This window comes from Lissotriton vulgaris, chromosome 11 (genome assembly GCF_964263255.1).
Source record: "Lissotriton vulgaris chromosome 11, aLisVul1.2, whole genome shotgun sequence".
Lineage (NCBI taxonomy): Eukaryota > Metazoa > Chordata > Amphibia > Caudata > Salamandridae > Lissotriton > Lissotriton vulgaris.
This window is the reverse complement of record NC_141699.1, coordinates 290,129,823-290,155,963: the sequence shown is the minus strand read 5'-3', so window position 1 is coordinate 290,155,963 and position 26,141 is coordinate 290,129,823. Positions and strand designations below refer to the sequence as shown.

Sequence of the window (26,141 nt, the reverse complement as noted above, 5' to 3'; positions counted from 1 at the left end):
CAGAAGCCAACAGTAAATGCTTAACATACATTTTTAATGTTTTCGCTCCTCATAAAAGTTCCCAGATCACAATGGCGGGCTCTGCTCTAGAGGCAACACGCTCAAGTCACAGAAATGGCGTTGTTTACATATGCAAAATGGCAACCCTTACAGAAGTGCACCATGGTGTGTTTACTATACAATTGGTATAGCTGGCATACACAGATTGGCAGCTCCTCCAAGAGGAATTATATATTCATGAATTTATTTGCTGTTGTTGCATTGCAACCTCCCTCCCGACACACCCGAGGCGTCGTTGTGCATGTAGCAGTTTGCTTGTGGGGTAAGAGGTGAGAGATGGCATTGTGGGAGGTGACAGGTTGGCACAGTCACTGAGGCTTTAACGATGATTCAGGCGGGTACGGGTGTTTTTAATTTTCAATAATTGTGACGTGTAGAAACGGACCGCTTTGCACTATGTGTGTGTGTATATAGACGCATGTGCATACATCCGGGCCTCTGCAAAATATTACTCATCAAAATGCTGGCACTATATACTGATATTACCAGAGTCTGTAATTGTGGCTGTAGAATTGTGTGTGTTGTGCATGCGCATGTGAGAGGGAGCGGGTTGTTTGGTGGTGTGTTGTATGTGTGAGATGGGTAGGTATGTGTGAGTGTTTAGTGCGTATGTGTGCTTTGTGTGTAGTACGTGGCAAGGGTGTGTACAAGTCAATGTAGTTGTGTGCATGGTGTGTTGTGATTTGTGTATGAGTGTGGTACATATTATCTAGCTCATATATTCATGCACTCTATAATGTATAAACACACCATGCGAGTCTATTACGCGTACACGTGGAATGGAATGAGTGGTTTCCATGTAATAAAAAAAAACATTGTGTATGCAGCCAAAGGTCACACTGACTTGAGTCGCAGTGCACAGACCCTCACTTCTGATCCCTGCCAATGCAAGACTTTGACCCCCCCCCCCCCCCCCCAAGTGCTTGGCTGCCCAAACACCTTGAAAAGGCCGGGTGGGAGCCCGGGCATTGGGTGTTAAAACACGGGTCGGCCTGCGCTGGAGGTGCAGGGGGAGATAAAAAGCTGCCCGCGCTGCCTCCTCCCACCGCCTTATCTGCCCGGGACTTGTGAAGAGCCGGCGCGGGGTGAGAGCTGAGCCTACGTCTGTACCGACCGGGCCGGGCGCGGGGTGTGCTCCAGCTCCTGGGCCGGCCTCTCTCTGCTCCTTGCCCCCCTCTCCCTCCTCCCGCCCCTCCCGCGCTCCTCCCCCCTCCCCCGATCATGTTGACATATTCATAGAGTCGCGGTGATGCTGTGCTGCGGCGCTACAGCTTCCGACACCTACTTTTTATAACCCGGCTCCCCCCATGGCGCCCGACCTGTCACAACCACGCCTATGGAGCCGCACAATTGGTCCGGGAGCGTGAAAGAGCCAATCAAGTGTTCCAGGGCAGCCTGGGAGCGCACAGCACATCCATAGAGGCCGGTGTAAGAGGAGCTCCCCTCTCACACGGGATCCTCGACGCCGGGGCTGCCTCCCTCGCTCCTGCTGCTGCTGCTGCCTCGCTCCGCGCCCCCTCCTCGCCGCCTCTCACCCCACCCGTGCTGGAATGCGCTGCAGCAGAGGTGCAAGGCAGGCGCTCCCTGCCCGACTCTCACCCAGCTGGAGGCAGTGACCTGCGCCTTGGGGGGCCAGGAGGCTGAGCTGTCCGGGCGCAGCGTTGGGGCGGCTTGTGCTGAGACCAGACAGCCTTCACTTGCTCTTCTCGCCCAGCTTCCCAGAGCACCCTCTGCGCCCTCGAGGGAGAATCTGGCGGACTGAACTGGCACCTCGAGGGGCGAGAATAGGACCTGGTGGACCCCAGAGGGACCGGCTCACGTAGGAGCACCCTACTCCTGGACCTGGGCGCATTTCATCCATTTGGACACTTCGACCACTTTGTTTCCTGCAGACGATGCGCCCTGCCCGGTGAATCTTCAATTGTAAACAGACGTTCTTGGCACTGCCGGTTCAGCATGACCTGCTGAGGCCCTTCCACCCCGCACCGCGCGGCCGCCGCACAAGACCCAGGCTGGAGTGGATGAACATCCAGATGCGAGATCCAGCCTTCACTGGGACGAGCATGGCTTACCACCCCTTCCTGCCGCACCGGGCGCCGGACTTCGCCATGAGCGCCATGCTGGGCCACCAGCCGCCCTTCTTCCCGGCATTGGCGCTGCCCCACGGCGGGACGGCCCTCTCTCTGTCCGGCGCCCTCACTAAGCCCATCATGGAGCAGCTGGTGGGGGCGGCCGAAGCCGGCATGCCGTTTTCCGCCCTGGGCCACCAGGCAGCCGCGCACCTCCGGCCGCTCAAGAGCCTGGAACCCGAGGAGGAGGTGGACGACGACCCCAAGGTGCACCTGGAAGCCAAGGATCTGTGGGAGCAGTTCCACAAGCGGGGCACCGAGATGGTGATCACCAAGTCCGGCCGGTGAGTGTCTGTCTGCTCAGAACCACTTTCTCTTTCACTTCCCCCCGCGCCTGCACGCCAAACCCACACTCGCATCGCCCACTCCACGCACTTCCCTAAACACGACTAGCAAATCTGGCACCTGCGTTAGCGGAAATGTTTTCTCCTCTCCTTAGCTACGCCCGGAGTGAACGGGGAAATAATCTGGGGCCACACAACCCCGTAATTCAGGCAACATCTCGCTAGGGAGCAAGTTCGCAGTATGTGCCCACAGCAACCTACTAGCTTCAAAATCCCTCAATACATTTCTGTTTTCTGCCTGCAGAAGGTTCGACAGCAGCCACGGAATTGTCATACTGCTACATAATTTACAGAAACGTATCTTGTGCTGCAATAAACATCCGTGGGTGCCTCTTACAGATCTGTCTATTGCTTTTGCCCCACAAACTTTCCTAGATCTTGCGGCTCAACGCTACAATTGTACACACACACACACACACACACACACACACACACACATACATATATATATATATATATATATATATATATATATATATATATATATATATATATATATATATATATATATATATAGCAGAGTTCTCGCCATGCACACGATTCCATTCAAAGAAAAATGACGATGAGTGGAACCATATACTGGTTCACTTTCTCAGTGCTTTATTGTGCATAAAGTCTCGCCCAGCAGTCCGCCATGACGCGTTTCGCCTCCTGCAAGAGGCTTGATCACATGACATATATATATACATATATTTGTGGGACTTTGTGTGTATATATATATATATATATACATATATGCAGAGTCACATACATTTGTGTATGTTTCACTCGTAGCTGCATATCATTGTAATTAATCTATGCAGAAAATACGAGGCGGCGCTTCGGCAGACTTCACTCGATATTATGTATTCATGAATGCTGCTTACTGGAGCAGAAGGGCATTCTAGAGGTGCCCGGTGCCAGGGCGCGAGGCACACGCCTGTTTTATGGCTCCGACTGCAGATTATTAAACGATAAACTGTCCGGGCCAGAGGTGAACATGGCCTCCGTCCTCGCCATCTGGGCGCTATTTATGCCCTGGAAGTCCGGAGGGGCCGCGTGCCCCCTCGTGTTTGTTGCTGGCATATGTTTCCTTTTAGGAAAGCATAATTTAAAGCCACATGATTGACAAAAATAAACAGGCAAGCAGTGGCGTTCCGAGGCAGATTGAAAGGAGATGGCGGGGCGCTTCTCTCAGCAGCTCTGGCCCCAAACGAACTGGCACGTGAGGCGAGGGCACAGGTGTTCGCGCACATGTGACACTCCAAGAGGAGGCCCCGGAGGCACACGTTACAAACGGGAGAAAAAGTACAAAGAAAAACGTTTCTGCTTAAAGCTTTCAATATAAAATACTTTAAGCGGAAAGTGTGTAATTACAAAATTTAAAAAAGTGACTTCAGAAGACAGCTTCAACAGATAAATGCGTGTAGGAATCAATGTCTGGCACTGTTCGAGGCCTCGCATATTGTTCAGCTTTTGAAGATAGATTTATTGTAACCATCCCATATAATCCCTTCGACCTTTCGACCCTTTTTCTCGCTTTAGATAATATTTCATGAAAAGTCCCGCGTGACCTTTAAGAGGAAGCATGGATGGGAGCTGCAGTTCTAGTGTATTTCTTAGAGTCTGAGGTCGAGACCCTCCGCTGTTTTCTCCATCACAAATTGTGCTCCCCCCTCTCGCTTCCAGACCTAGGTGCTGCTTACCTATGCTTCCAGGCCACGTGGGTGCTCATGTTTACTCCTGCTTCCAATCCCCGCATACGTCTTTCTGCTCTGGGCCACTGTGATTCTGACCCCGTTTAAAGGGGTTGTCAACTCTTCGTCAGGCTGCTGTCCCTGCTGCCTGCCCCTCTTTGAGGGTGCTGCCGCTGGTGTCTGTCCCTCTTTGAGGGTGCTGCCACTGGTGTCTGTCCCTCTTTGAGGGTGCTGCCGCTGGTGTCTGTCGCTCTTTGAGGGTGCCTCCGCTGGTGTCTGTCCCTCTTTGAGGGTGCTGCCGCTGGTGTCTGTCGCTCTTTGAGGGTGCCTCCGCTGGTGTCTGTCCCTCTTTGAGGGTGCTGTCACTGGTGTCTGTCCCTCTTTGAGGGTGCTGTCACTGGTGTCTGTCCCTCTTTGAGGGTGCTGTCGCTGGTGTCTGCCCCTCTTTGAGGGTGCTGTCACTGGTGTCTGTCCCTCTTTGAGGGTGCTGCCGCTGGTGTCTGTCGCTCTTTGAGGGTGCCTCCGCTGGTGTCTGTCGCTCTTTGAGGGTGCTGCCGCTGGTGTCTGTCCCTCTTTGAGGGTGCTGCCGCTGGTGTCTGTCGCTCTTTGAGGGTGCCTCCGCTGGTGTCTGTCCCTCTTTGAGGGTGCTGTCACTGGTGTCTGCCCCTCTTTGAGGGTGCTGCCGCTGGTGTCTGTCCCTCTTTGAGGGTGCTGTCACTGGTGTCTGCCCCCCTTTGAGGGTGCTGTAGCTGTTGTCCCTGCTGCCTGTCCCTCTTTGAAAGTGCTGTCTCGGGTATCCCTGCTTCCTGCCCCTTTTTCAGGGTGCTGTCACTGGTGTCTGCTCCTCTTTGAGGGGAGTCCCTGCTTCCTGCCCCTCTCTGAAGGTGCTGTCATGGTGCCTGCCACTCTTTGAGGGTGCTGTAGCTGGAATCCCTGCCCCTCTTTGAGGGTGCTGTCACTTGTGTCTGCCCCTCTTTGAGGGTGCTGTCCCTGCAGCCTGCCCCTCTTTGAGGGTGCTGTCTCTGCTGTCTGCCCCTCTTTGAGGGTGCCGTCGCTGGTGTCTGCCCATCTTCGAGGGTGCTGTCACTGGTGTCTGCCACTCTTTGAGGGTGCTGTAGCTGGAATCACTGCCCCTCTTTGAGGGTGCTGTCACTGGTGTCTGCCACTCTTCGAGGGTGCTGTCCCTGCTGTCTACCCCTCTTTGAGGGTGCTGTAGCTGGAATCACTGCCCCTCTTTGAGGGTGCTGTCACTGGTGTCTGCCCCTCTTTGAGGGTGCTGTCCCTGCTGTCTAACCCTCTTTGAGGGTACTGTCGCTCTAGCTGACAAATGCACTACGTTGCTGACCTCTAGAGGGACTCCCTTGTGCCTCTGTGCTGTGGAGCTCACCTTAGTCAGCGCCTCCCCAGCCGAGAGCTGCTCGCCCTGTCTCACTAGCAGAGGGTCCTGGCCAGTCCTGGCTTAGGAATGAGTTTGCTGCTGATGCTCTGCTTCTGCATAAGCGCTTTAGGTCACTCACATGGTATGGCAAACGCTATAAAATTACCCATGCAAGGGTGCGCCCAGAGGCAGCCTCTAACCCAGGGTACCCCTGCCTCGAGATGATCAGACGGTGCTCCCTGGTGCCTTATGGTGACATCTCAGCCTCTAAACAAGAGAGTGCTGCTTTTTTCAGGTACTAAACAAAAGAGAGTGCTGCTACTATCAGCCTCTAAACAAGAGAGTGCTGTTTTTTCAGGTACTAAACAAAAGAGAGTGCTGCTATTATCAGCCTCTGCACAGATGAGAGTGCTGCTGATCCCCAGCCTCAAAACTAAAGAGAGTGCTCCCTGTCCCCAGCCTCTACACAGATGAGAGTGCTGCCTGTGCCTAGCCTCTACATGGATGAGAGTTCTGCTGATCCCCAGCCTCCCACTCCATATTTCGAGCTGAGGCTGCAGCTCTCACCTGCCTTTAGGGATGTCGTTGCCCTTCCACTTTCTGTCTTTTGCTGAGTTGTTTCTCCCTCCACCCCCTTCTTGAGACTGCTTCCTACAGCCTGTCTTTAGTTGAGAGTGCTGCGCTCTCTTCCTAGCAGCAGTGCTTCTCCTGAGTTGTGCATGGCCTGCTTCTATAGATGGGGTGCCCATCCCCCCGTGCCTCCAGGTGAGGCCCCTCCTGTAGTTGAGGATGATACTGGCCCCTGCCCGTAGCGGAGACAGCTGCCCTCCCATGCCTCTGGGTGAGACTCCTGCCCCTGCCTTTATATGGGAATATCCTCACCTGTGTGCCTAGCAGAGACTGGTCATCCATGCCTCTGTGTGGCGTTGCTCCCAACCATCCATGCCTCACTGACTGATGCTCATCCATGCCTCACTTACTGATGCTCACCCATACCTCACTGACTGATGCTCATCCATGCCTCACTTACTGATGCTCATCCATGCCTCACTTACTGATGCTCACCCATACCTCACTGACTGATACTGATGCTCACCCATACCTCACTGACTGATACTGATGCTCACCCATGCCTCACTGACTGATACTGATGCTCACCCATGCCTCACTTACTGATGCTGATGCTCACCCATACCTCACTGATACTGATGCTCACCCATGCTTCACTGACTGATACTGACGCTCACCCATGCCTCACTTACTGATGCTCACCCATACCTCACTGACTGATACTGATGCTCTCCCATGCTTCACTGACCGATACTGAAGCTCACCCATGCCTCACTGATTGATACTGATGCTCATCCATGCTTCACTGGCTGATACTGACGCTCACCTATGCCTCGCTGACTGATACTAATGCTCACCCCATGCCTCACTGACTGATACTGATGTTCATCCATGCCTCACTGGCTGATACTGATGCTCACCCATACCTCATTGACTGATACCGATGCTCACCCATACCTCACTGACTGATGCTCATCCATGCTTCACTGGCTGATACTGATGCTCACCCATGCTTCACTTACTGATGCTGATGCTCACCCATACCTCACTGACTGGCACTGCTGCTCAGCCCTGGCTGGCACTGCGGCTCACCCCTGCCTCCCTCGCTGGCACTGCGTCTCTCCCTTGAATGACACTGCTGTTTACCCCAGCCTTTACGCTTGACACTACTGCTCACCCCTACGTCCCTGGCTGACTCTACTGCTCAACCCTACACTACTGTTCCCCCATGTCTCATGGCTGCCACTGCTGCTCACCCCAGCCTGCCCGGCTGACACTGAGGCTCACCCAGGCCTCAATGACTGACACAGCTGCTTCCCAGCCTTCCTTAACTGTCTCCTGTTCACCCAGGCCTCGCTGCCACTGCTGCTCTCCCAGGCCTCCTTGACTGCCCTGCTGCTCACCCAGGCCTCACTGACACTGCTGCTCTCCCATGCTTCCTTCACTGCCCCTGCTGCTTACCCAGGCCTCACTGACACTGCTGCTCTCCCATGCCTCCTTCACTGCCCCTGCTGCTTACCCAGGCCTCACTGACACTGCTGCTCTCCCAGCCTCCTTTACTGCCCCTGCTGCTTACCCAGGCCTCACTGACACTGCTGCTCTCCCAGGCCTCCTTGACTGCCCTGCTGCTCACCCTGGCCTCGCTGCCACTGCTGCTCTCCCAGGCCTCCTTGACTGCCCTGCTGCTTACCCAGGCCTCACTGACACTGCTGCTCTCCCATGCCTCCTTCACTGCCCCTGCTGCTTACCCTGGCCTCGCTGCCACTGCTGCTCTCCCAGGCCTCCTTCACTGCCCCTGCTGCTTACCCAGGCCTCACTGACACTGCTGCTCTCCCAGCCTCCTTCACTGCCCCTGCTGCTTACCCAGGCCTCACTGACACTGCTGCTCTCCCAGGCCTCCTTGACTGCCCTGCTGCTCACCCTGGCCTCGCTGCCACTGCTGCTCTCCCATGCTTCCTTCACTGCCCCTGCTGCTTACCCAGGCCTCACTGACACTGCTGCTCTCCCATGCCTCCTTCACTGCCCCTGCTGCTTACCCAGGCCTCACTGACACTGCTGCTCTCCCAGCCTCCTTTACTGCCCCTGCTGCTTACCCAGGCCTCACTGACACTGCTGCTCTCCCATGCCTCCTTCACTGCCCCTGCTGCTTACCCAGGCCTCACTGACACTGCTGCTCACCCAGGGCCCCTGACACTTCTTCTCACCACTGTCTCACTAACACTGCTGCTCGCCCAGGCTTCTGCCCCTGCTGCTTACCCAGGCCTCCCTGACTGCCCCTGATGCTCACCCAGGCCCCCTGAAACTGCTGCTCACCCCCTCTCACTAACACTGCTGCTCGCCCAGACCTCTGGCTGAGACCGCTGCTCCCGAGCTGATCTCGCCGAGGCCTTGGATCCCCGTGGCCTCCATGCTCACCCACCACCTTGCCTTGCAGGAGGATGTTCCCCCCTTTTAAAGTGCGCTGCACCGGTCTGGACAAGAAGGCCAAGTACATCCTGCTGATGGACATCGTGGCGGCCGACGACTGCCGCTACAAGTTCCACAACTCGCGCTGGATGGTGGCGGGCAAGGCCGACCCCGAGATGCCCAAGCGCATGTACATCCACCCGGACAGCCCCGCCACGGGCGAGCAGTGGATGTCCAAGGTGGTCACCTTCCACAAGCTGAAGCTCACCAACAACATCTCGGACAAGCACGGATTCGTAAGTGCCCGCGCTTTCTTCTGTTTGTCCGTGTGTGCGGCTGCTTCCTGGTTCCCCTGCCTGTGTGTGTGTTTCGGGGTTAGCCCTTGGCACCGCGCATCTCGCGATAGTAAATCACCTTCACTGGGGGCTCGAGGTCTGCCTTCTTTATTGCGGGCCCTTTGTTCCTTTAAACGCTGGCGCCTGCCTTGTTACTTACTTCAGTGCGGTTTGTCTGTGCCCACGGCTGCTGCATTTACTTTCATTTCAAACGCATGAAGGGCTCTCGCCGTGGCCTGGGAAATATGGTGCAGCAACCATGGGTGTCCCTGTGCGCACTGTACACGTTACAATGGGGGATTCTAAGTTAGATTAAACTTACAGGCAATAGGCAGAAACAGACAGTTTTAACGAGAGTTGTCTCCCCCGAGTCAGGGGAGGGTAGAAGGTTTTGGGCTTATTTGAGCAGAACCCTGACCAATTGCTCAGATGTCCAACGCTGGCAGTGAAAAGTCAAATGATGGAGCTAGTGTGCCTTTCCCTCCACAGCCCCGATTTAATTCATCCCCAGGTGGATTTTTTCGTAAAGAAGACAAGGGCTATTACCAGACGAAAACACGCATTGATTTTCCAATTTGTAAAAGCTTCGTGATGGGTTTGAAGGGCCGCATTAAAGAAATATTAATCACGGCCATGCGAAGCAAGCCAGGGAGCAAATGGACAGAGAGTAAAGATGGGAGGAGGGGAAAGGCTGGGGCGGCTGACAGCGCTCCCTCAGCAGAGTAAGGCAACTGGTGGGGGTCCTTACAAGGGACCTGCTTGGAGCTGCGTAGGGAGCCCTGGCATGGGTGGGGGTGTCTGGGGACCCGTATGAGGGACAGGGCGCCCACAGAATGAAATGACCGCAGTGATTACATTGCGAGATCCAATCTAAGCTGGATGTTTGCCGGACTCACAGTCCTCACGAAAAGTCGGGCTGTCAGGTGACCTCGGCAAATTCACAGGAGGAAAGTCCTTCAAGAATATATATATATATATATATATATATATATATATATATATATATATATATATATATATATACACCACTGACACTCTGAAACTGATAACCTCAAATGTTTATTTCTCTAGCAGAGTTTTATTAATAATTAAATGAAATTGAATGTATTTTATATATAGATAGATAGATATTTAAAATGGTAGTGTCTGTGTGTGTGTGTATGCCTATTGCGGTGCATAGAATGATGTAACACGGCAACAGTGTTGCATGTAAAGTACATTTAGATTATATAAAATACATATATGTAATATATAAAATGGTATGTATATATATATATATATATATATATATATATATATATATATATATATATATATAATATTCGCAAACTACAGCGAAAAGATTAGTGCAGATATTTATGGAAAAGCGTGGTTCTATGTATACGCTCTTGTATGTACTGTATGTGTGTGTGTATTTGCATACATATAATATATATCATTATGTGATATATAGATATATATATAAATGTAAAATACATTATATTGAATTAAAGAAATATTAAAAACTGCAAGAGATACAAACATTTGTGGTGAGAAGTTTTAGAGTTTCGGCGAGGTACTATATATATATATATATATATATATATATATATATATATATATATATAAATATATAATCGGGTGAAAGGTCACACTATTAAAAAAGAGTTTTTATTAAGGGCTAATGTACAGAGGCATAACTACAAATATAAGTTTGCCTTTCAAAATGGCTTACGAGAGTTCCTTAGACTCATAAAGCAAAAGTATTGAAAACATGTAAACATGTTCACCAAACTTGTCTTGAACAAGGAGGGCCCTTTAACTTCTGAGCCCACATCCAGTTTCAGCGAACGAGAAAATGTAGTTTAGGTGTTGCTCTGGCGTATTTCTGCACTTTTTTGAGCCCAAATAGTTCCACAGCTATAGTTAATTGCAAAAGCCTTTTAGACAGCACTGGCGCTGCGCACTCCTCCCGGTGGTACGGCACAGGCCCTCCGCTGTGCCGCCTTAGGAGCAGGGCAGGGCAGGGCGGTGCGGGTGGACTGGAGCCCGGGTCAGACTCTTCTCAGCTCGCTTTCACTTTGCCCCTTTGCAGACCATCCTGAACTCCATGCACAAGTACCAGCCGCGCTTCCACATCGTGCGGGCCAACGACATCCTGAAGCTGCCGTACAGCACGTTCCGCACCTACGTCTTCCCGGAGACGGACTTCATCGCCGTGACCGCCTATCAGAACGACAAGGTGAGGGGTCAGGGCCCCCGTGGGCGGGTGAGAGGGCGCACCGAGGCCTCGATGAGACGAGATCCGAGGCCCGGGTCTGTCCGCCGGAAGCAGAGCCTTCGTCTATCGAAGCGCCGCACCCAAGGGAAAAGAAACTTTATTGTTATTTTCTGAAGTCGAAGCACTTATTGAGGGCCCCAGGGAGTGCAGAAGTATTCTACGTTTGAGTCACTTTTCAGGAAGAGGGGAGGGGCGGTGGTGGGCGATCCGATGTTCTGAAAAGGGCAAGAAACTCTCAGATGCAGATTCAAATTGTAATTTTCAAAAATATGTGCAAATTGGCAGCTTGTGGGTATTCGATTACCTGGTGGTTTGCGTATGGGTGAGTTTATTAATGGGACCGCTGGGTAAGGGAAGTCATATGTGATTTTTTTTTATGTGAGTCTTTCTTTTGAATTGTTTGCAGTGGGTAAGATTTTGCACGCGTAAACAACACAGATTGCGAGCAAGGCGCTCACAGGGAGGGGCCGCTGTGCGTAGCATAGTATGTGAGCGCTCCTTGTTTTTGCACCCGGGCTTTCTGCAACGAAAGGGGCCTGCCAACGGGTCAGATATATGTCTAAGCGTAGACGTAGACGCTCTCGAGCGGCCAGTAATGCGCCCACAGTTACGTGCCAGCAGGCCAGCGCGAGGGCTCCAACACACGGTTTTATTTCCTGGTTACTGCACACAAGAAAAGCGATCCGATTTAGGAGATCGGAGCCGCGCTGCATAATTTTTATTAAACTATCTGTACTTTTCTGGGGATTTCCTGCAGGCGCGGCTGCCTCGGTGAGGTGAGCCGGGCTTGAGAGAGAAGGGCTGGCTGGCACCGCGGCCATATTTAGGAGAATTCCGACTCAAGTCCCCAAGCATAGCTGCGTTAACAAATTGATTGAGATTGTTTCCATTGTGCTAAGAAATCTTTTATTTTTTTGGGAGTTGGCGGTAAAACAACTTTTTCTGTTTTAAACCACCATATTTTTATAACGAAAGAGTTGTATCGCCCTTGTGGCCTGGTGGCCGTTGTTGTAGCGGTTTCTCCAGATGACCCCTCGTTGCCCCTAGAGGGGCACGTGCCTACGGGGTGACACTGTCCCCGTGCTTAGGGACACTGCTTCGAGGCGCCACTTGCCACGACTCCAGCTGCCCCATAAACGGAAACAAATGTTAGGCGCCGAGGCGCGCGGTCTCCTTTCATAATTCAAAAAATGTTTGTCCAGTAAAACACTTTTTCTAATGAAATCAATTCGCCCTTTCCCTGGCAGGCAATTTCATTACCGGGAAAAGTTTACGGCGGCTGTAATGCGTTTATCCATAATTGTGGCGTTATGAAATGTTTAGATTAAAGCTTGAATTTTAGAGACGGGGAGTCCTAATTGCGCCGTTCCATTTAAACGCCCATTACTCAGTGTAAGCAGATTAACTGCGGGCAGGTAAATCACGGCCATTAATTGCCTCGGAAGTGGGATCTCCTGACATAGTTGAGATTAATAAGAGGGAGAGCGGCTAGGGAGCAAAGATGATGAATGACAACATCGGTGTCTTTTCAAGTGAATGTGTGTCTTCAGTTTTTTTGTGGAATTATCCGAGCATTTCGGTTTTGTGTTTGAAAATTCCTGGGTTGTGTTCCTGCTCCGAGACACTGCTCGGAGATAAAAATGACTTTTTTTTTAACCATAAGGTGAAAGGCGGTTCTGACCCCTCTCCCCTCCTCTTTCTTTCAGATAACCCAGTTAAAAATTGATAACAATCCATTCGCCAAGGGCTTTCGTGACACAGGCAACGGCAGGCGAGAGAAGAGGTGAGCTTGGGGGAGATCAACGTATTCCAAGAGCCTGTTCCACCCTCCAAAAAAAGAAAACCCCCACGAAGATATGTGGCGGTCGTTGAGCAGACCGCCCCCACCGTAGGAGACCGCGGGAGGGGGCAGAAATTGCAGCGCATGGCGGTGTCGGTGTGGAAGGCGGTGCCCTTGCCCCTGTGTTTATGCCCCAGTGTCCAGAGAGGCTTTGTAGATAGGAAAGGCCATGCAATTCCACCGAACTCTGCGAGAGGAGCCCCCGCCTCCCTTGTCCATTTAGGCTATGTGTATGTGTGTATAGGAGAGGCCGTACAATTTCACTCATGCCCCCACCCAATGCTCCTTTTCCATGTCCTTATAGGCTATGTGTAGCGGAAAGGCCATACAATTCCCCTGTGCGCTGCGGTGTGACCCCCATCCCTCCCGCAGCAGTGAATATTTATTTTAACAAAGAAAGGAACTTTTTACAGTATTACTCCATTAGCTTTCAGCCCCCCCACCCCCACCCCCCAGTCACCCGTGGACACACGCTGCTCGGCGCGCTTTAATTACCATTATTATTTCAGCCCGCGGTATAGTACGGGGCCATGGTGCCTGATCCAAGCTAAGAAAATGGCTCCCCTTAACCCCAAGTTAGGTATGAAACCCAACCATAGCTGGGTGCAAATGGCGCTCACGCTCTCCAGCCCTGGTGCCACTTCACCTGCTGTACCCTCAATAGGTACGACCCTGCTTCTCTTTTTCAGATGCTTATAAAAAGACAAACAATAATAGGAAACGAAAACAGATGGATTACAAGCCCGTCTGTCAACGACTCCTTTAGTCTGTTTCAGAACAGGAATGCTACAGAAACTTTCTCTGATCTAGCTTTCTAGCTATTATTGAAAGCTGCCAATTTGGGGCTTAGAGTTTTATGTTCTCTAATAATCAGACTCATTGAAAAGGTGTAAAAAACAATGCATACAAAAGATATATTAGTCACTGTTTTCCAGGGAAGAAATCCTCCCTGGTCAGTCCTAAGCCCAGAACAGATCTGTTCCTTTCGGCGCTGGCATTGTACTTGGGATGGTAGTGGTGAAGCTGTTGTATGCACACAGCCCATGATGTATGATGTAACAACCATGTTGTGTTCACAGGAAGCAACTGACCCTGCAGTCTATGAGGGTGTACGAAGACCACCAGAAAAAAGACACAGCGACTTCTGACGACTCGTCCAGTGAGCAGCCCTCCTTCAAATGCTTCGCCCAGCCTTCATCCCCCGCAATCTCCACCGTGGGCACCTCCACTCAGAAAGGTGAGTCCCAAAATGCACACCCTATAACTATATAAGGTAGCTCCTTCCCCAAAAATTGGAACCTTGAATCCTCGTAATGTTTACTCAAAAAGTAGAGTATGCTGCTAGTCCAAGTGGATTCATGTGTCACAGGTTCAAATCCTAGTGGGTCCACTCAGCCTTTCATCCTTCTGAGGTCGATAAAATCAGTATGAATGAGTTGTATAACTATAAACATCTGTGATTGAGCGCCAAGATGCCCATGGGTGAACATATGCATTACAAATACACTATATGTTATTCACTCCCATAGCTTACCCCTTCCCATTCATTCCGATGGGTGACCTCTTCTCATTTGCTCCATTGGTGTACCCGTTCCATTCACTCCATAGATGACCCCTTCCTATTCACTCTAATAGGTGACCACTTCCAATTCACTGAAACAATGACCACTTCCTGTTAACACTGAAAGGCGCAGCCCAGCCGTCCTCTTAGAAATGTTGCCTTTTCTGTTGCTGGCACAGAACTGTGCACCGAGAGCCCTCCCTGGGGCCTGTGTCAGCACCATCTCATGTCGAGCAGGCGAATGTGTGCTATTATTTATTTATTTCCACATATAAAACATTTTTGAGCGGGACCGGGAAAGGCCATGCAATCTCTCAGATGCTGGGCGACTCTTCTAAAGGGGTCGATTTCCAATTAAACATCCACTGTGGTCCCTATGTTTATGTATGTGGTAGGAGTGGTTGTCCACTGCTGATAACGAGGCTTGGCGAGACACCGATGGTAATTGTTGTGACGATCAGTGTCTGTAGGGACGACTTTGTGTGTCACCCATAAGTCTGCAAAGAACGATTTAATTGTGTTTTGTAATAATTCGGCAAACTGGTAGCCTAAATTCGTGGGGAAAACTTGTTTGAAATAATTAGATTGCTCAAATATGTATGTAGAATTGTATAACATGTGTTTAGAAAGAGTTTGCGGTATTTTATCATTGCTTTACTACTGTTTAGATCTCTTTTGGGACTGGAGAGGTTTCTCAGGGTGTCTCAGTAGGGTTTAAGAGCTCGGGGGAGCACTCTTCTGCTAGGGGTCCTGTGCCCGTACCACGGGAGAGTAGTCTCAGGGGGTGACACGAGCGTTTACCCGTTCGGGTGGGCCCTCTCTGCTATGGGTACAGTGCCAATGTGACTGGAAACAGGTCTCGGGGTGCGCCATGAGGTTTACGCGTTCGGGTGAGCTCTATCTGCCAGGGGCACGGTGCCTGTGTGACGGGAGAGGGGTCTCAGGGGATGACACGGGGGTTTAAGGGCTCGTGTGGGCTCTATCTGCCAGGGGCACGGTGCCCGTGTGACGGGAGAGGGGTCTCAGGGGATGACACGGGGGCTTAAGGGTTCGTGTGGGCTCTCTCTGCTAGGGGTGCGGTGTCCGTGTGACGGGAGGCTGTTATTTTTCTCAGTTTGCCGAGATGTGCCTGGGTGTCCTCTGCAGCGAATCGCTAAAGTGATACATTTGTTCATTTCTTTCAGCCTCGTGCCACAGTGAGGACGAGAGCGACTCAGACAGCAAAGACGACCCCATCCTGGAGACCCAAGAGTCGAGCAAGATCTCCACCACCACCAGGGAGGAGCCGCGGGAGCGGGCCAGCCCCCCCAAAGGCCACCACCCCTACCTCCTGGACTCGGGGAGCAGCCGCAGCCGGGAGCACGGCGGCAGGACTGGCAAGAGCTCCCCGGACTCCAGGCACAGCCCCGGCACCATCTCCTCCAGCACCCGCTCCCTCCCCACCGACGACCTCCGGAGCCCCACCCGGGACCCCCCCAAGGCAGAGGAGCCCCGGCTGCACCCTAAGGAGCCATTCTCCCCCCTGTCGGTGCAGACGGACAGCAGCTCGCACTTGAGCCAGGGACATATGCAGGGACTGGCCTTCCCCCACGCCCTGGCCGGCCAGCAGTTCTTCAACCCCATGGGGGGCGGCCACCCTCTCCTGCTCCACCCCAGCCAGTTCGCCATGGGCGGGGCCTTCTCCAGTATGGCAGCCGGGATGGGCCACCTGCTGGCCTCGGTGTCCGGGGCCTCGGCAGGCGTCAGCGGCTTGGACAGCACGGTGATGGCCACAGCGGGCCAGGGACTGTCCGGGGCCTCGGTGGCGGCGCTGCCCTTTCACCTCCAGCAGCAAGTTTTGGCCTCTCAGGTATTCCATCTTATCTATCTTACCCCCGCACAGCTGCGGCCTGACCTCTAACACGGCAGCACTAATCACCTTCACTTTCTAGTTCTTTTTCACTGGTACATGTTTCCAGCCAGCCTCAGTATAATATTAACACCAGGCCCTGGCAGCCAGCGTGTTCCACAGTGGGTGCAGTCTCAGTGAACCCATCTGAATGCGGTGTATTAACTGCAGACAGTTTATACAATGTCCCTCTGGCTGTCAAATGTAGCCACACCTGTCTGTACAACATCTAGTGCTCCAAAGCCATAGCGCATGTACTTTAATCTGGCTTTCCCTACAGATTGGATCTATGTTTATGTTTTTACAAAGGTAGAAGAATATGACGTTTAAATGCATGAATCGTCTATTTGAGATGAGTGAGCAGCCCAGGCCTTATGAGTGCAGACTCTGGGACTCACTGTTTCTGTCTGCCTTTACTGTGTATGTGTGTGTGTGGGGGGGGGGGGGGGGGGGAGGCTCTTAAGATGCATTCCTCACCCCTCTGAGACGTACTGCTACTGTCTGCCTTTACACTGGGAGATCTTGAGAAGAGGGGGTGGGAGATCAGCATTCCCCACCTCTCTCGGACTCACTGCTGCTGTCTGTCTTTACAGTGGGGGATCTGGAGATGGGGGAGGGAGTCCATTCCTCACATTTCTGGGACTCACTGATGCTGGTTGCCTTTACAGTTAGTGGATTTTGAGATGGGGGGGGGGGCATTCCTCACCTCTCTGGGACTCACTGCTGCTGTCTGTCTTTACAGTGGGGGGTCTGAAGCCTCACCAATCTGGGACTCACTGCTTCTGTCTGCATTTACAGTGTGGAGATCTGGAGAAGGGGGGGGGGTTGCATTCCTCACCTCTGGGACTCACTGTTGCTGGTTGCCTCCACAGTGGGGAGATCTTGGAATGGGGGGGGGGGGTGCATTCCTCACCTCACTTGGACTCACCTCTCTGGGTGCCTTTACAGTGGGGAGATCTTGGGATGCGGGGGGGGGGGGTGCATTCCTCGCCCCCCTGAGACTCACTGCTTCTGTCTGCATTTACAGTGGGGAGATCTGGAGGAGAGGGGGGGTCTGCATAACTCCACCACTCTGGGACTCACTGCTGCTGTCTACCTTTACAGTGGGGAGATCTTGAGCTGGGGGGCGGGGGGGGGGGTTGCATTCCTCACCTCTCCGAGACTCACTGCTTCTGTCTGCATTTACAGTGTGGAGATCTGGAGGAGAGGGGGGTGTGCATAACTTCACCACTCTGGGACTCACTGCTGCTGTCTACCTTTACAGTGGGGAGATCTTGAGCTGGGGGGCGGGGGGGGGGGGTTGCATTCCTCACCTCTCCGAGACTCACTGCTTCTGTCTGCATTTACAGTGTGGAGATCTGGAGGAGAGGGGGGGTGTGCATAACTTCACCACTCTGGGACTCACTGCTGCTGTCTGCCTTTACAGTGGGTGGATCTTGAGATGGGGGGGGGGGGTGGTGCTGCATTCCTCACCTCTCTGGGACTCATTGCTGCTGGTTGCCTTTACAGTGGGTGGATCTTGAGATGGGGGGGGGTGCATTCCTCACCTCTCTGAGACTCATTGCCACTGTCTGCCTTTACAGCGGGAGGTCTGGAGAAGGGGAGGGGGTTGCATTCCTCACCTCTCTGGGACTCACTGATGCTGGTTACCTTCACAGTGGGGAGATCTTGGGATAGGGGAGGGGTGCATTACTCACCTCTCTGGGACTCACAGCTACTGTCTGCCTATACAGTGGGGGCATCTAGGGTTGAACCTGCACTCCTCAGCACTCGGTTTCCCTTTAAGAGCCGCCAGAAGAGAGCAAACCAAGGCCCATCGCAAAGCACTGCCGGCCACACCGCCTGAACAGGCCCACAACAATAACTGACAGCATATGCCCTTCCACCGCCCATGAAAACCAGTCTCTTTCGTCTATATAATCTCAATCACTTTTTTCCCCAACCATTCAGTCTGCCCTCTGGCAGGGTAAATTACTGCATATTTAAAATGTTTTAGTGATTTACGAGGGTGGGGGGGCAATGTAGATGCCATCTTGTGTATCTGAGACTGCTGTACATGGTGGGCGCACTCCACATTCCTAGTAGGGTGGGCCTGATTTGTGACTGGTTCTGCCCTGCCCCACCCAGACCTACCTGCCTGTTGCTTTTTTATAGGACTGCCAGGTACGGCTGATTGCAGAGATAGATGCTGTGTGTGAGAGGATCATTTACATGTATGTGCTTCGGCTGATACCAGTTAGGTGCTGTGTGTGAGAAGATCATCTACATGTACTGTGTGTGAGAGGATCATTTACATGTATGTGCTGCGGCAGATAGCAGATGTGTGCTGTGTGTGAGAGGATCATTTACATGTATGTGCTTCGGCTGATAGCAAATAGGTGCTGCCTGGGAGAGGATCCTTTACATGTATGTGCTTAGGCTGATAGCAGATAGGTTGTGTGTGTGTGAGGATCATTTACATGTGTGTGCTGCGGCTGATAGCAGATATGTGCTGCGTGTGAGGGGCTATTTACATGTATGTTTCTCTTGCAGGGCCTGGCCATGTCTCCCTTCGGTGGCCTCTTCTCCTACCCGTACACCTACATGGCGGCAGCGGCGGCGGCGTCGACGGCGGCGGCAGCAGCGGCCTCCAGCTCGGTGCACCGACACCCCTTCCTGAACGCCGTGAGGCCCCGGCTGAGGTACAGCCCCTACTCCGTGCCGGTGCACCTCCCCGACAGCAGCAGCAGCCTGCTCTCCACGGCCCTGCACGGCGTGCCCGGCAGCAGCACGCTCCTGGAGGCCAAGGCAGCCCACCTGGCCCCCAGCCCCTCCTCGGGCCCCCTGGACTCGGGCTCTGAACTGACCAGCAGGTCGTCCACGCTGTCCTCGGGCTCGGTGTCCTTGTCGCCCAAGCTGGGGCCGGACAAGGAGGCGAGCAGCGAGCTGCAGAGCATCCAGCGCCTGGTGAGCGGGCTGGAGTCCAAGGACAGAGCCCGCAGCAGCTCCCCCTGAGCAGCCTGTCCGTGCCAACCTCTCACGGGAAACTCTGCTGCATCACCCCTCCATGCCCACCCGCCTGGGCACTGTGCTCGCACGACCCCTCCGTGCCAACCACTCCTCCAGGAAGAGGGATTACATGCATCGAGGAGATGGTATGGGAACGGTGCCCCCCAGTTCTAACTCCCAAGCAAGCTCCTTCACCCAGGAAGAAAGAGGGTGCACAAGGGCAACTGTTCTTTCATTACTCCTCCATGCCAACCTCTCACCAGGAAGCCTGTGCTTGCATTACTCCTCCATGCCAATCTATCACCCAGGAAGAGGGGCACCTGGGCAACTGCTGGCATCACCCCCACCGTGCCTACCACTCTCCAGGAAGACGGATTACCGATGTAGAGGAGATAGTATGGAAAAAAGGTGCCCCCTAATTCCCACTCCCAACCAAGCTCCTTTACCCAGGAACAGAGGCGCATGGGGAACTGTGCTTTCATTAATCCTCCATGCCAACCTCTCACCCAAGAAGACTGCTTGCATTACTCCTTCATGCCAATCTATCACCCAGGAAGGTGGGCACCTGGGCAACTGTGCTTGCATTACTCCTCCATGCCACGCTCTCGCACAGGGAGAGAGACACCTGGAAAACTGTTGTTGACTTTACCTCTTAATTGCAACCTCTCACCCTGGCAGAGCGGCGCGCGGGCTTCACTGTCAACCTCACCTAAAGGACAATGAAAGCCCAGAGTTCTCCCCATGGCACCCTGGCATCAAGAGACGTGGACACGAGCAGCCAGCCCTCGTTTCAGAAGCACTTTGTTTTCCTTTGTACTAAGATCTCGGCTCACATCTGTTACGCCAAAATGTGTCTGTGTCTGTTTAGAAGTATGCTGATGCCACAGAACTAATGTCAGTAGTTCCTGAGTGGAAAGGAAGCCATCCCCGCCCTCCCACGGGAGGGGCCACGAGGGACATGTATGCTGGGGGCGTGGACCGGCCTGTGCCCTGGAGCATGTCTGTGTCACTGTAACCATGTTGTGCAGATGGGTGCATTGGCAACATTTGAACACATACACACGCTCACGTACGCGCACACACTTCATCTACCCACCAAAGGGCCACTAAAATATTTCGGGCTACCTGGGTGCCCTCCTGAGGCCAGAAAAGCCTGTAAAGAAACAGTGGCTTATTTACAAGTCCCTTGCGCCGCCCATAACTCACATTTCCCCCATATTAAAAGTGAGGCTCCGACGGCGCAAAGGGCTTATAAATACGCCTCACAATCTGTGGTGTCCAGTTTCCACTGATTACATCGAATTGAGGTCGCACTTTTCTAACTGGCAGGGAGCTTGAACCACATACCTCGTGACACACACTCACACCTTCAATGTTGTGCAGAATACACCCCTGGCCCAGGATGTTATTTGGAGTAGTACACTTGCTCCAACACATCCCTTTCACTGTTTGGAACCACCCCTGGTAGCATTAACGCAGAAGATAACGACCAGGCCAATATTGGCATCAGTTAGACTCCGCAGCCTTCCCGTGCCCCTTTGTGAGTCCCTCCCTGTTCACTCTGATATGTTTGCTGGGGTCCTTGAAGCACACAGCACTTGTATAATGACAGGCACAGACATGGCGGGGGCCGCAGAAGACTATGTAAACACCTTTGCTACTCTGCTGGTGCAAGGTGCCTGGTGCAAACGAGGCATGTGTAAGGCCACTGACCGGATTTTATAACATATTTATGGTAATTGCATTGATTTTAACATCCATGAATGGGTGTGCCCCTGTACACCTCAAAAACCACGCCTTCAGCAAGGTTAACTACAGACACGGATGACTTGGAGAAACAATTTTTTTTCCAAAGCTGCTAATTCCATTCTCTTTCAACACACCTAATATATGCAGAATATTTAAGTCACGGGACACCCGCATGAGAATAAAATACAAGTAGCAGGCAATGCATTCACCATTTACTGGTGTTCAACCTATGAAGGCGTTGAAACAGCCCATATAGCTCCTAGAAGAGGAACGGTGCATATAGTGATTTTGGACGCCTACCGACCCCATGCTCGAGCCTAGTTTAAGAGACGCTTTGTCTTTCTATAGCATTGTGATGTTCTGAGAGCCACTGTATGGCCTTTGCATGCTGCAGGGTGGCGGATTTCTTTTCTCATTGCTTGTCCCAGGCCCTGGGAACATACTCCCTGCCCCGCTTCTACTCTCTTCTCACCGACCTTTTCTCAGTTCTCACCTTCACCCAACAAGTGACATTAGAAATGTTTCAAACAAAAAGTGAAGTCTTTTTTTTTCGGGTGGCACCCTGGTATATTTGCAGAAGCTTTTCATTTTTTTCCCCACATTTCTGTTAGTGTATCGCAATAACAAGATTTTAAAACACACACGAAGACAGAGGTTCTAATAAAAAACAAAGTATTTATTGTAATTATTTGATATCTACTGTAAATACGTGAATTATTAACACTCGGACGTACACTTTTAATTTATTGATCTTGTAAATATCTGTAAATAAGGTTCCTGCTGTTTCTTTCCCCTCAGTCATTTTCATTTCAAACGCATTCATGGTAGACCACTGCAGGGAAAGGGAGGCCACCACTTGTGTGTCGGGGCTGATTCTAGTGTGTGTTCAGCCCCCACAACCCAACAGTTAAATCACTGCAGAAAGAACTCTGACGAGAGCGCCACCCGCAGCTGTGTACGGCCCGGTCAAAGGCCCCCGTCCATCTGGAATGACGAAACAGCAACGCGACAAGGGATGTGAAAAAAAGTGGGTGCTCCTTTTTTGAGTGTTTGAAATGGGTCCTTCTTGTGTTGTTCTTTGTGCTGTTTTCTGTTTTGAGTTGCTGCAGAAGATCATAACCGGGTGAGGCAGGAGGTTTGAGCTGGCAAAATAAATGCAACATGAAGGTATATGTTATGTTTTAAAAAATGTCGAGAAATCTCAGTTTCATGTATATATATTTTTTTCTTCAACGTCGCTGAGTTTCAATAAATTTTTATTGAAATGTGTCTGAATTGTGCCATTGAATATTTACTTGGTGCTTTTGAATGTTGATGCCGTGGACCTCGTCGTTTGTTGTTAATATGTTTGTAATGATAAACCCATTGACTGGCTGTGGCCCCAGAAAAAAATGTGCATTAGGGTGAAATCCAGAGTTGTGCGTGGGCGAGAAGCAGTGAGTTAAACAACACTCGAAACAATAGTAAAATATACAATTTCCCTATCGGAGGCAGTGGTCGAGCTTGCAATGGTATCACCATTATGCTTGGAAACGCCACAAATAAATAGATTTAAACTGATGAATTCTGAAATTGGTGCTTTTGAGACCATCTCACGATAATAGAAGAAATCGGACTTATTTATAAAGTTCCGAAATACTGGCAAAAAAATAATATTAGTGTTAGGACTGTCGTTTTAACGAAATGCCAATTGCTTTACCTACAATACAGATCTAGAGTTCTGCACTGTGTGTCAAAAACGTTTTTAAATTATACATTTCCGCGTGAGATTATTTTAGGGGCTCTCTGTAAACAGGAGATAGTAAAACAAATAATAACTTTTCTAAAAGCCCTCTCCATTTCAGGAACTAGGAGTTGCCGGGGCTTTCCACTGCCGACGCTTTTAGCATGGTGTCGAGACAGTAACACCGCCGCAATTTGTTCTAAAAAAAAGTTTCAAATCTGAAATGCTTTTGCGGAGATGAAATCAGTTAATTGGTCGCCCTCCAAACGATAGTCCCTGCTGTGGGTTTTAATCCTCATTTCGCGCCTTTCTCGCGGTTTTTTTTCTCCTGAAAACTGGCACACGGGTGTGCAACGGACCGTGAAACACTATACTTGTAGCAGAAATATCTAACGAAAATTCGAGGTAAAAGGGGCAGATCCGGGGGGGAGTTTATATCTGTGCGGACTTATAGGGGGCGTTGTTTAAGAGACGAGAACGTCAGACAGGACCCTGTGCAGATAGGCACCCGAGAAAACACAACTCACCCGAAAAGAGCGTCCGTCATTCTTCCGAGCTGGTAATAATCCCTTCTGCGGTGCACCAGCTAGGTGAACACAGGTCTGCAAGTATCACAGTGACCCGGAAATCTGGGCGGTAACATCCCGTACAAGACCAAGAAGCACCCAAAATGTCATTCAGGCAGACACACAGGCACCCGCTGACAGCCAAACTCACCCAAAGCAAAGAAGGCTGGCTGGGCGGCTGCCTTCAAAGTGCCATCAAAGCGCGAAAGCCGCGCAATTGTCTTTTACCGATGTGTTTAATAGGAGTTTCAAACTGCACGCTGTAAATGCTGATATGTGCTTTAGCCATAAAGGTGGGCATTACGTTTAACCAGAGATCCCCAAGTAATGTTTTATTTTTAAGTGCATGTGGAGAATTATGAACCTATGTAATTTAGGGGCAGGGCTCCTGTGTTAGGTAGTAACTAGAATCTGTGCGTGAGTTTAGTCGCCATCTTAGAACGGGAAGTTCGGACCATCATTTCTTGCTTCTGTGTACTTTAAGCATGTCTACCAGGTGTTCTGTTTTGTCTGTCTGTCCCTCTTTATATATTTATACATATATAAATAACACACCACGGGACTTTGGAAAACAATGCTTAAGGCCTCAAATATTCCATTTGCTAGATTCACTTTGCCCCTTCTTATAAGGCCTAGTTATTTTGATTTTACCTCGCTCCACAAATTTAACCCCGTGTTCTAGTTAAGTTTACAATATTTTCGTTGGCCATATTGGTAATAGTATTTGTATTTATAACGAGCTTACTAACCCTGGCCAGGCGTCAAAGCGCTTTTCTCAGGCCACTGGGGACCCAAAAAGGATAAAAGGGTTAGTGGTGTGGAACTACCACAATAATATATGTGTGTGTTTGTATACACACACACACACACACAAACACACACACACACACACACACACACACACACACACACACACATATATATATATATATATATATATATATATATATATATATATATATCTACAGAGATAGATAGATAACGATGACAACTGTTGTAAAAGAGTAACATCAGGGGTTACATTTACAGATCCTGACCCATCATGCTAGTCTCGAGTCGAATGTGAGTGTTTGTGTGTGATATTTACCTACAAGCATTGTTTAACATGCACAGCTAAAGGTGTTTCTTATGCTTTGTTCTCCTATTGGAAGAAGCAGAGTGGGTAAATAAGGGCTGGCCCTGGGTGCAGGACAAGTGATTCTGAGAATTCAATCCACGCTCTTGTGAAATGCACAATTACATATTTAGTGGCACGTGGGTATTCACGTTAAAGATACATATTGTGTATCAGCGGCAGGCAGGGTCCTTTGTGTGATAGGTACGTGCACTGGGTTACGTTTTGCTACCAGCAGGCCAGTTCTTAAAAGAAAGAAGATGGGAACACACAAGGAAGCAGGGAGGGTGAAATAAGTGGTGTAGAGAATATTCTTCAAGGGCTTGGCCGGGGGACCTTGGAGCTGGGGAGCCGGGTTCGACTCTTGGCAGGGACCCTCAACATTCTGTGATTGTGGGCAAATCACCTCCCCATGCCTAACAACAACAAAAAAGAATGTGTCATTCTGTAATGTAGCTGGTGCTCAAGTAAAGCGCTCTGATACCTTGGGGTCTAGTTGGCGCACTATAAAGCTCCACACAAAAATAAAGAAACATGTGCTCATTGACTACAGCAATCACAGGCTGCCAGGGCTGCCCCCATTTGTACAGCAGCCCAGAGCCCTGGCTGTGTACAGCAGGAGCTGTGTCCCAAGTATACAGCAGGGACCAGCTGCAGCTCTCACCCTTACATGACACGGTACAGAGGTAGCAATACAGTAGACACGAACACATCTGGAGCGCAGAGCCGTGCCCCTACACCAGTACAGGAGAAGGAGGCGGCAGTGTACATGCTCCGTATCACAGAAGGAACCTGCCTTTGTCAGTACACAGTATTCCAGGAGGAAACTTCTTTATCAGTACACGGTACACCTGAAACACTCTGCTGTTTCTGTAAACCAATACCGCACAAGAATGCAGCTCTAACACTACAGTGTACAAGACAGAGCTGTGTCCCTACAACAGTACACGAAAAGAGCACAGCTGTGTACATGCACCAGCATCACAGAAGGAACCGACTTTATCCGTACACAGTATACCAGAGTGACTGCGGTGCATACCTTCACCGGTACAATAGGAGGGGTATGTAAAACCGTAAGACACAACTCAATACACAACGGTGTACTGTGACACAGCTGCAAGTGCAAACCAGTACATGCCAAGTACACTACGGAATTCGAAAACCAGAACGCCAGCAGTCCACAGCTGTTCCCATCCACTACTAACAGCAGGACCGAGCTGCCTCATAGGCCAGAGGTGCACAGCTGAGGCCGTACACTACAGTCCCAGAAGGGCTCAGCTGTGTCCTAAACCAGAGCACCGGAAGTACACAGCTGTACCCATAGAGTAGTACACCAGAGGGACAGAGCAGTATCCCGATACCAATATGAGGTGTACAGCTGAGTCCGTGCACTCCTATTCTAAAAGTGCATAGCTGTGTCCTAAACTAGTACCCGAGAGGTACAAAGCTGTGTCCTAAACCAGTACCCCAGAGGTACACAGCTGTGTCCTAAACCCCTACCCCAGAGGTACACAGCTGTGCGCGTGGAGTTGTACACCAGAAGGAAAGAGATGT

At 51.1% G+C, this 26,141-nt stretch overlaps 1 protein-coding gene across 1 annotated transcript; it reads left to right on the top strand.

The window, feature by feature from the left end:
* Nucleotides 1-1,465: 1,465 nt before the first annotated feature.
* Nucleotides 1,466-22,453, top strand: TBX3 (T-box transcription factor 3). The gene is made up of 8 exons (XM_086943258.1): nt 1,466-2,473; nt 8,592-8,859; nt 10,973-11,119; nt 12,865-12,941; nt 14,078-14,235; nt 15,744-16,408; nt 18,980-20,938; nt 20,981-22,453. Exons 1-7 carry the CDS (start codon nt 2,082-2,084, stop codon nt 19,439-19,441), a joined length of 2,169 nt encoding a protein of 722 aa, XP_086799384.1. The 5' UTR covers nt 1,466-2,081; the 3' UTR covers nt 19,442-20,938; nt 20,981-22,453.
* The last annotated feature ends 3,688 nt before the right edge of the window (nt 22,454-26,141 follow it).

What these genes read in the sequence shown, in the direction of transcription:
- TBX3 (XM_086943258.1), top strand. Translation starts at nt 2,082, where the DNA reads ATGAACATCCAGATGCGAGATCCAGCCTTCACTGGGACGAGCATGGCT. An exon ending in TCTCGGACAAGCACGGATTC is followed by an intron (nt 8,860 to 10,972) that starts GTAAGTGCCCGC and finishes GCCCCTTTGCAG; the next exon opens with ACCATCCTGAACTCCATGCA. An exon ending in GGGCACCTCCACTCAGAAAG is followed by an intron (nt 14,236 to 15,743) that starts GTGAGTCCCAAA and finishes CATTTCTTTCAG; the next exon opens with CCTCGTGCCACAGTGAGGAC.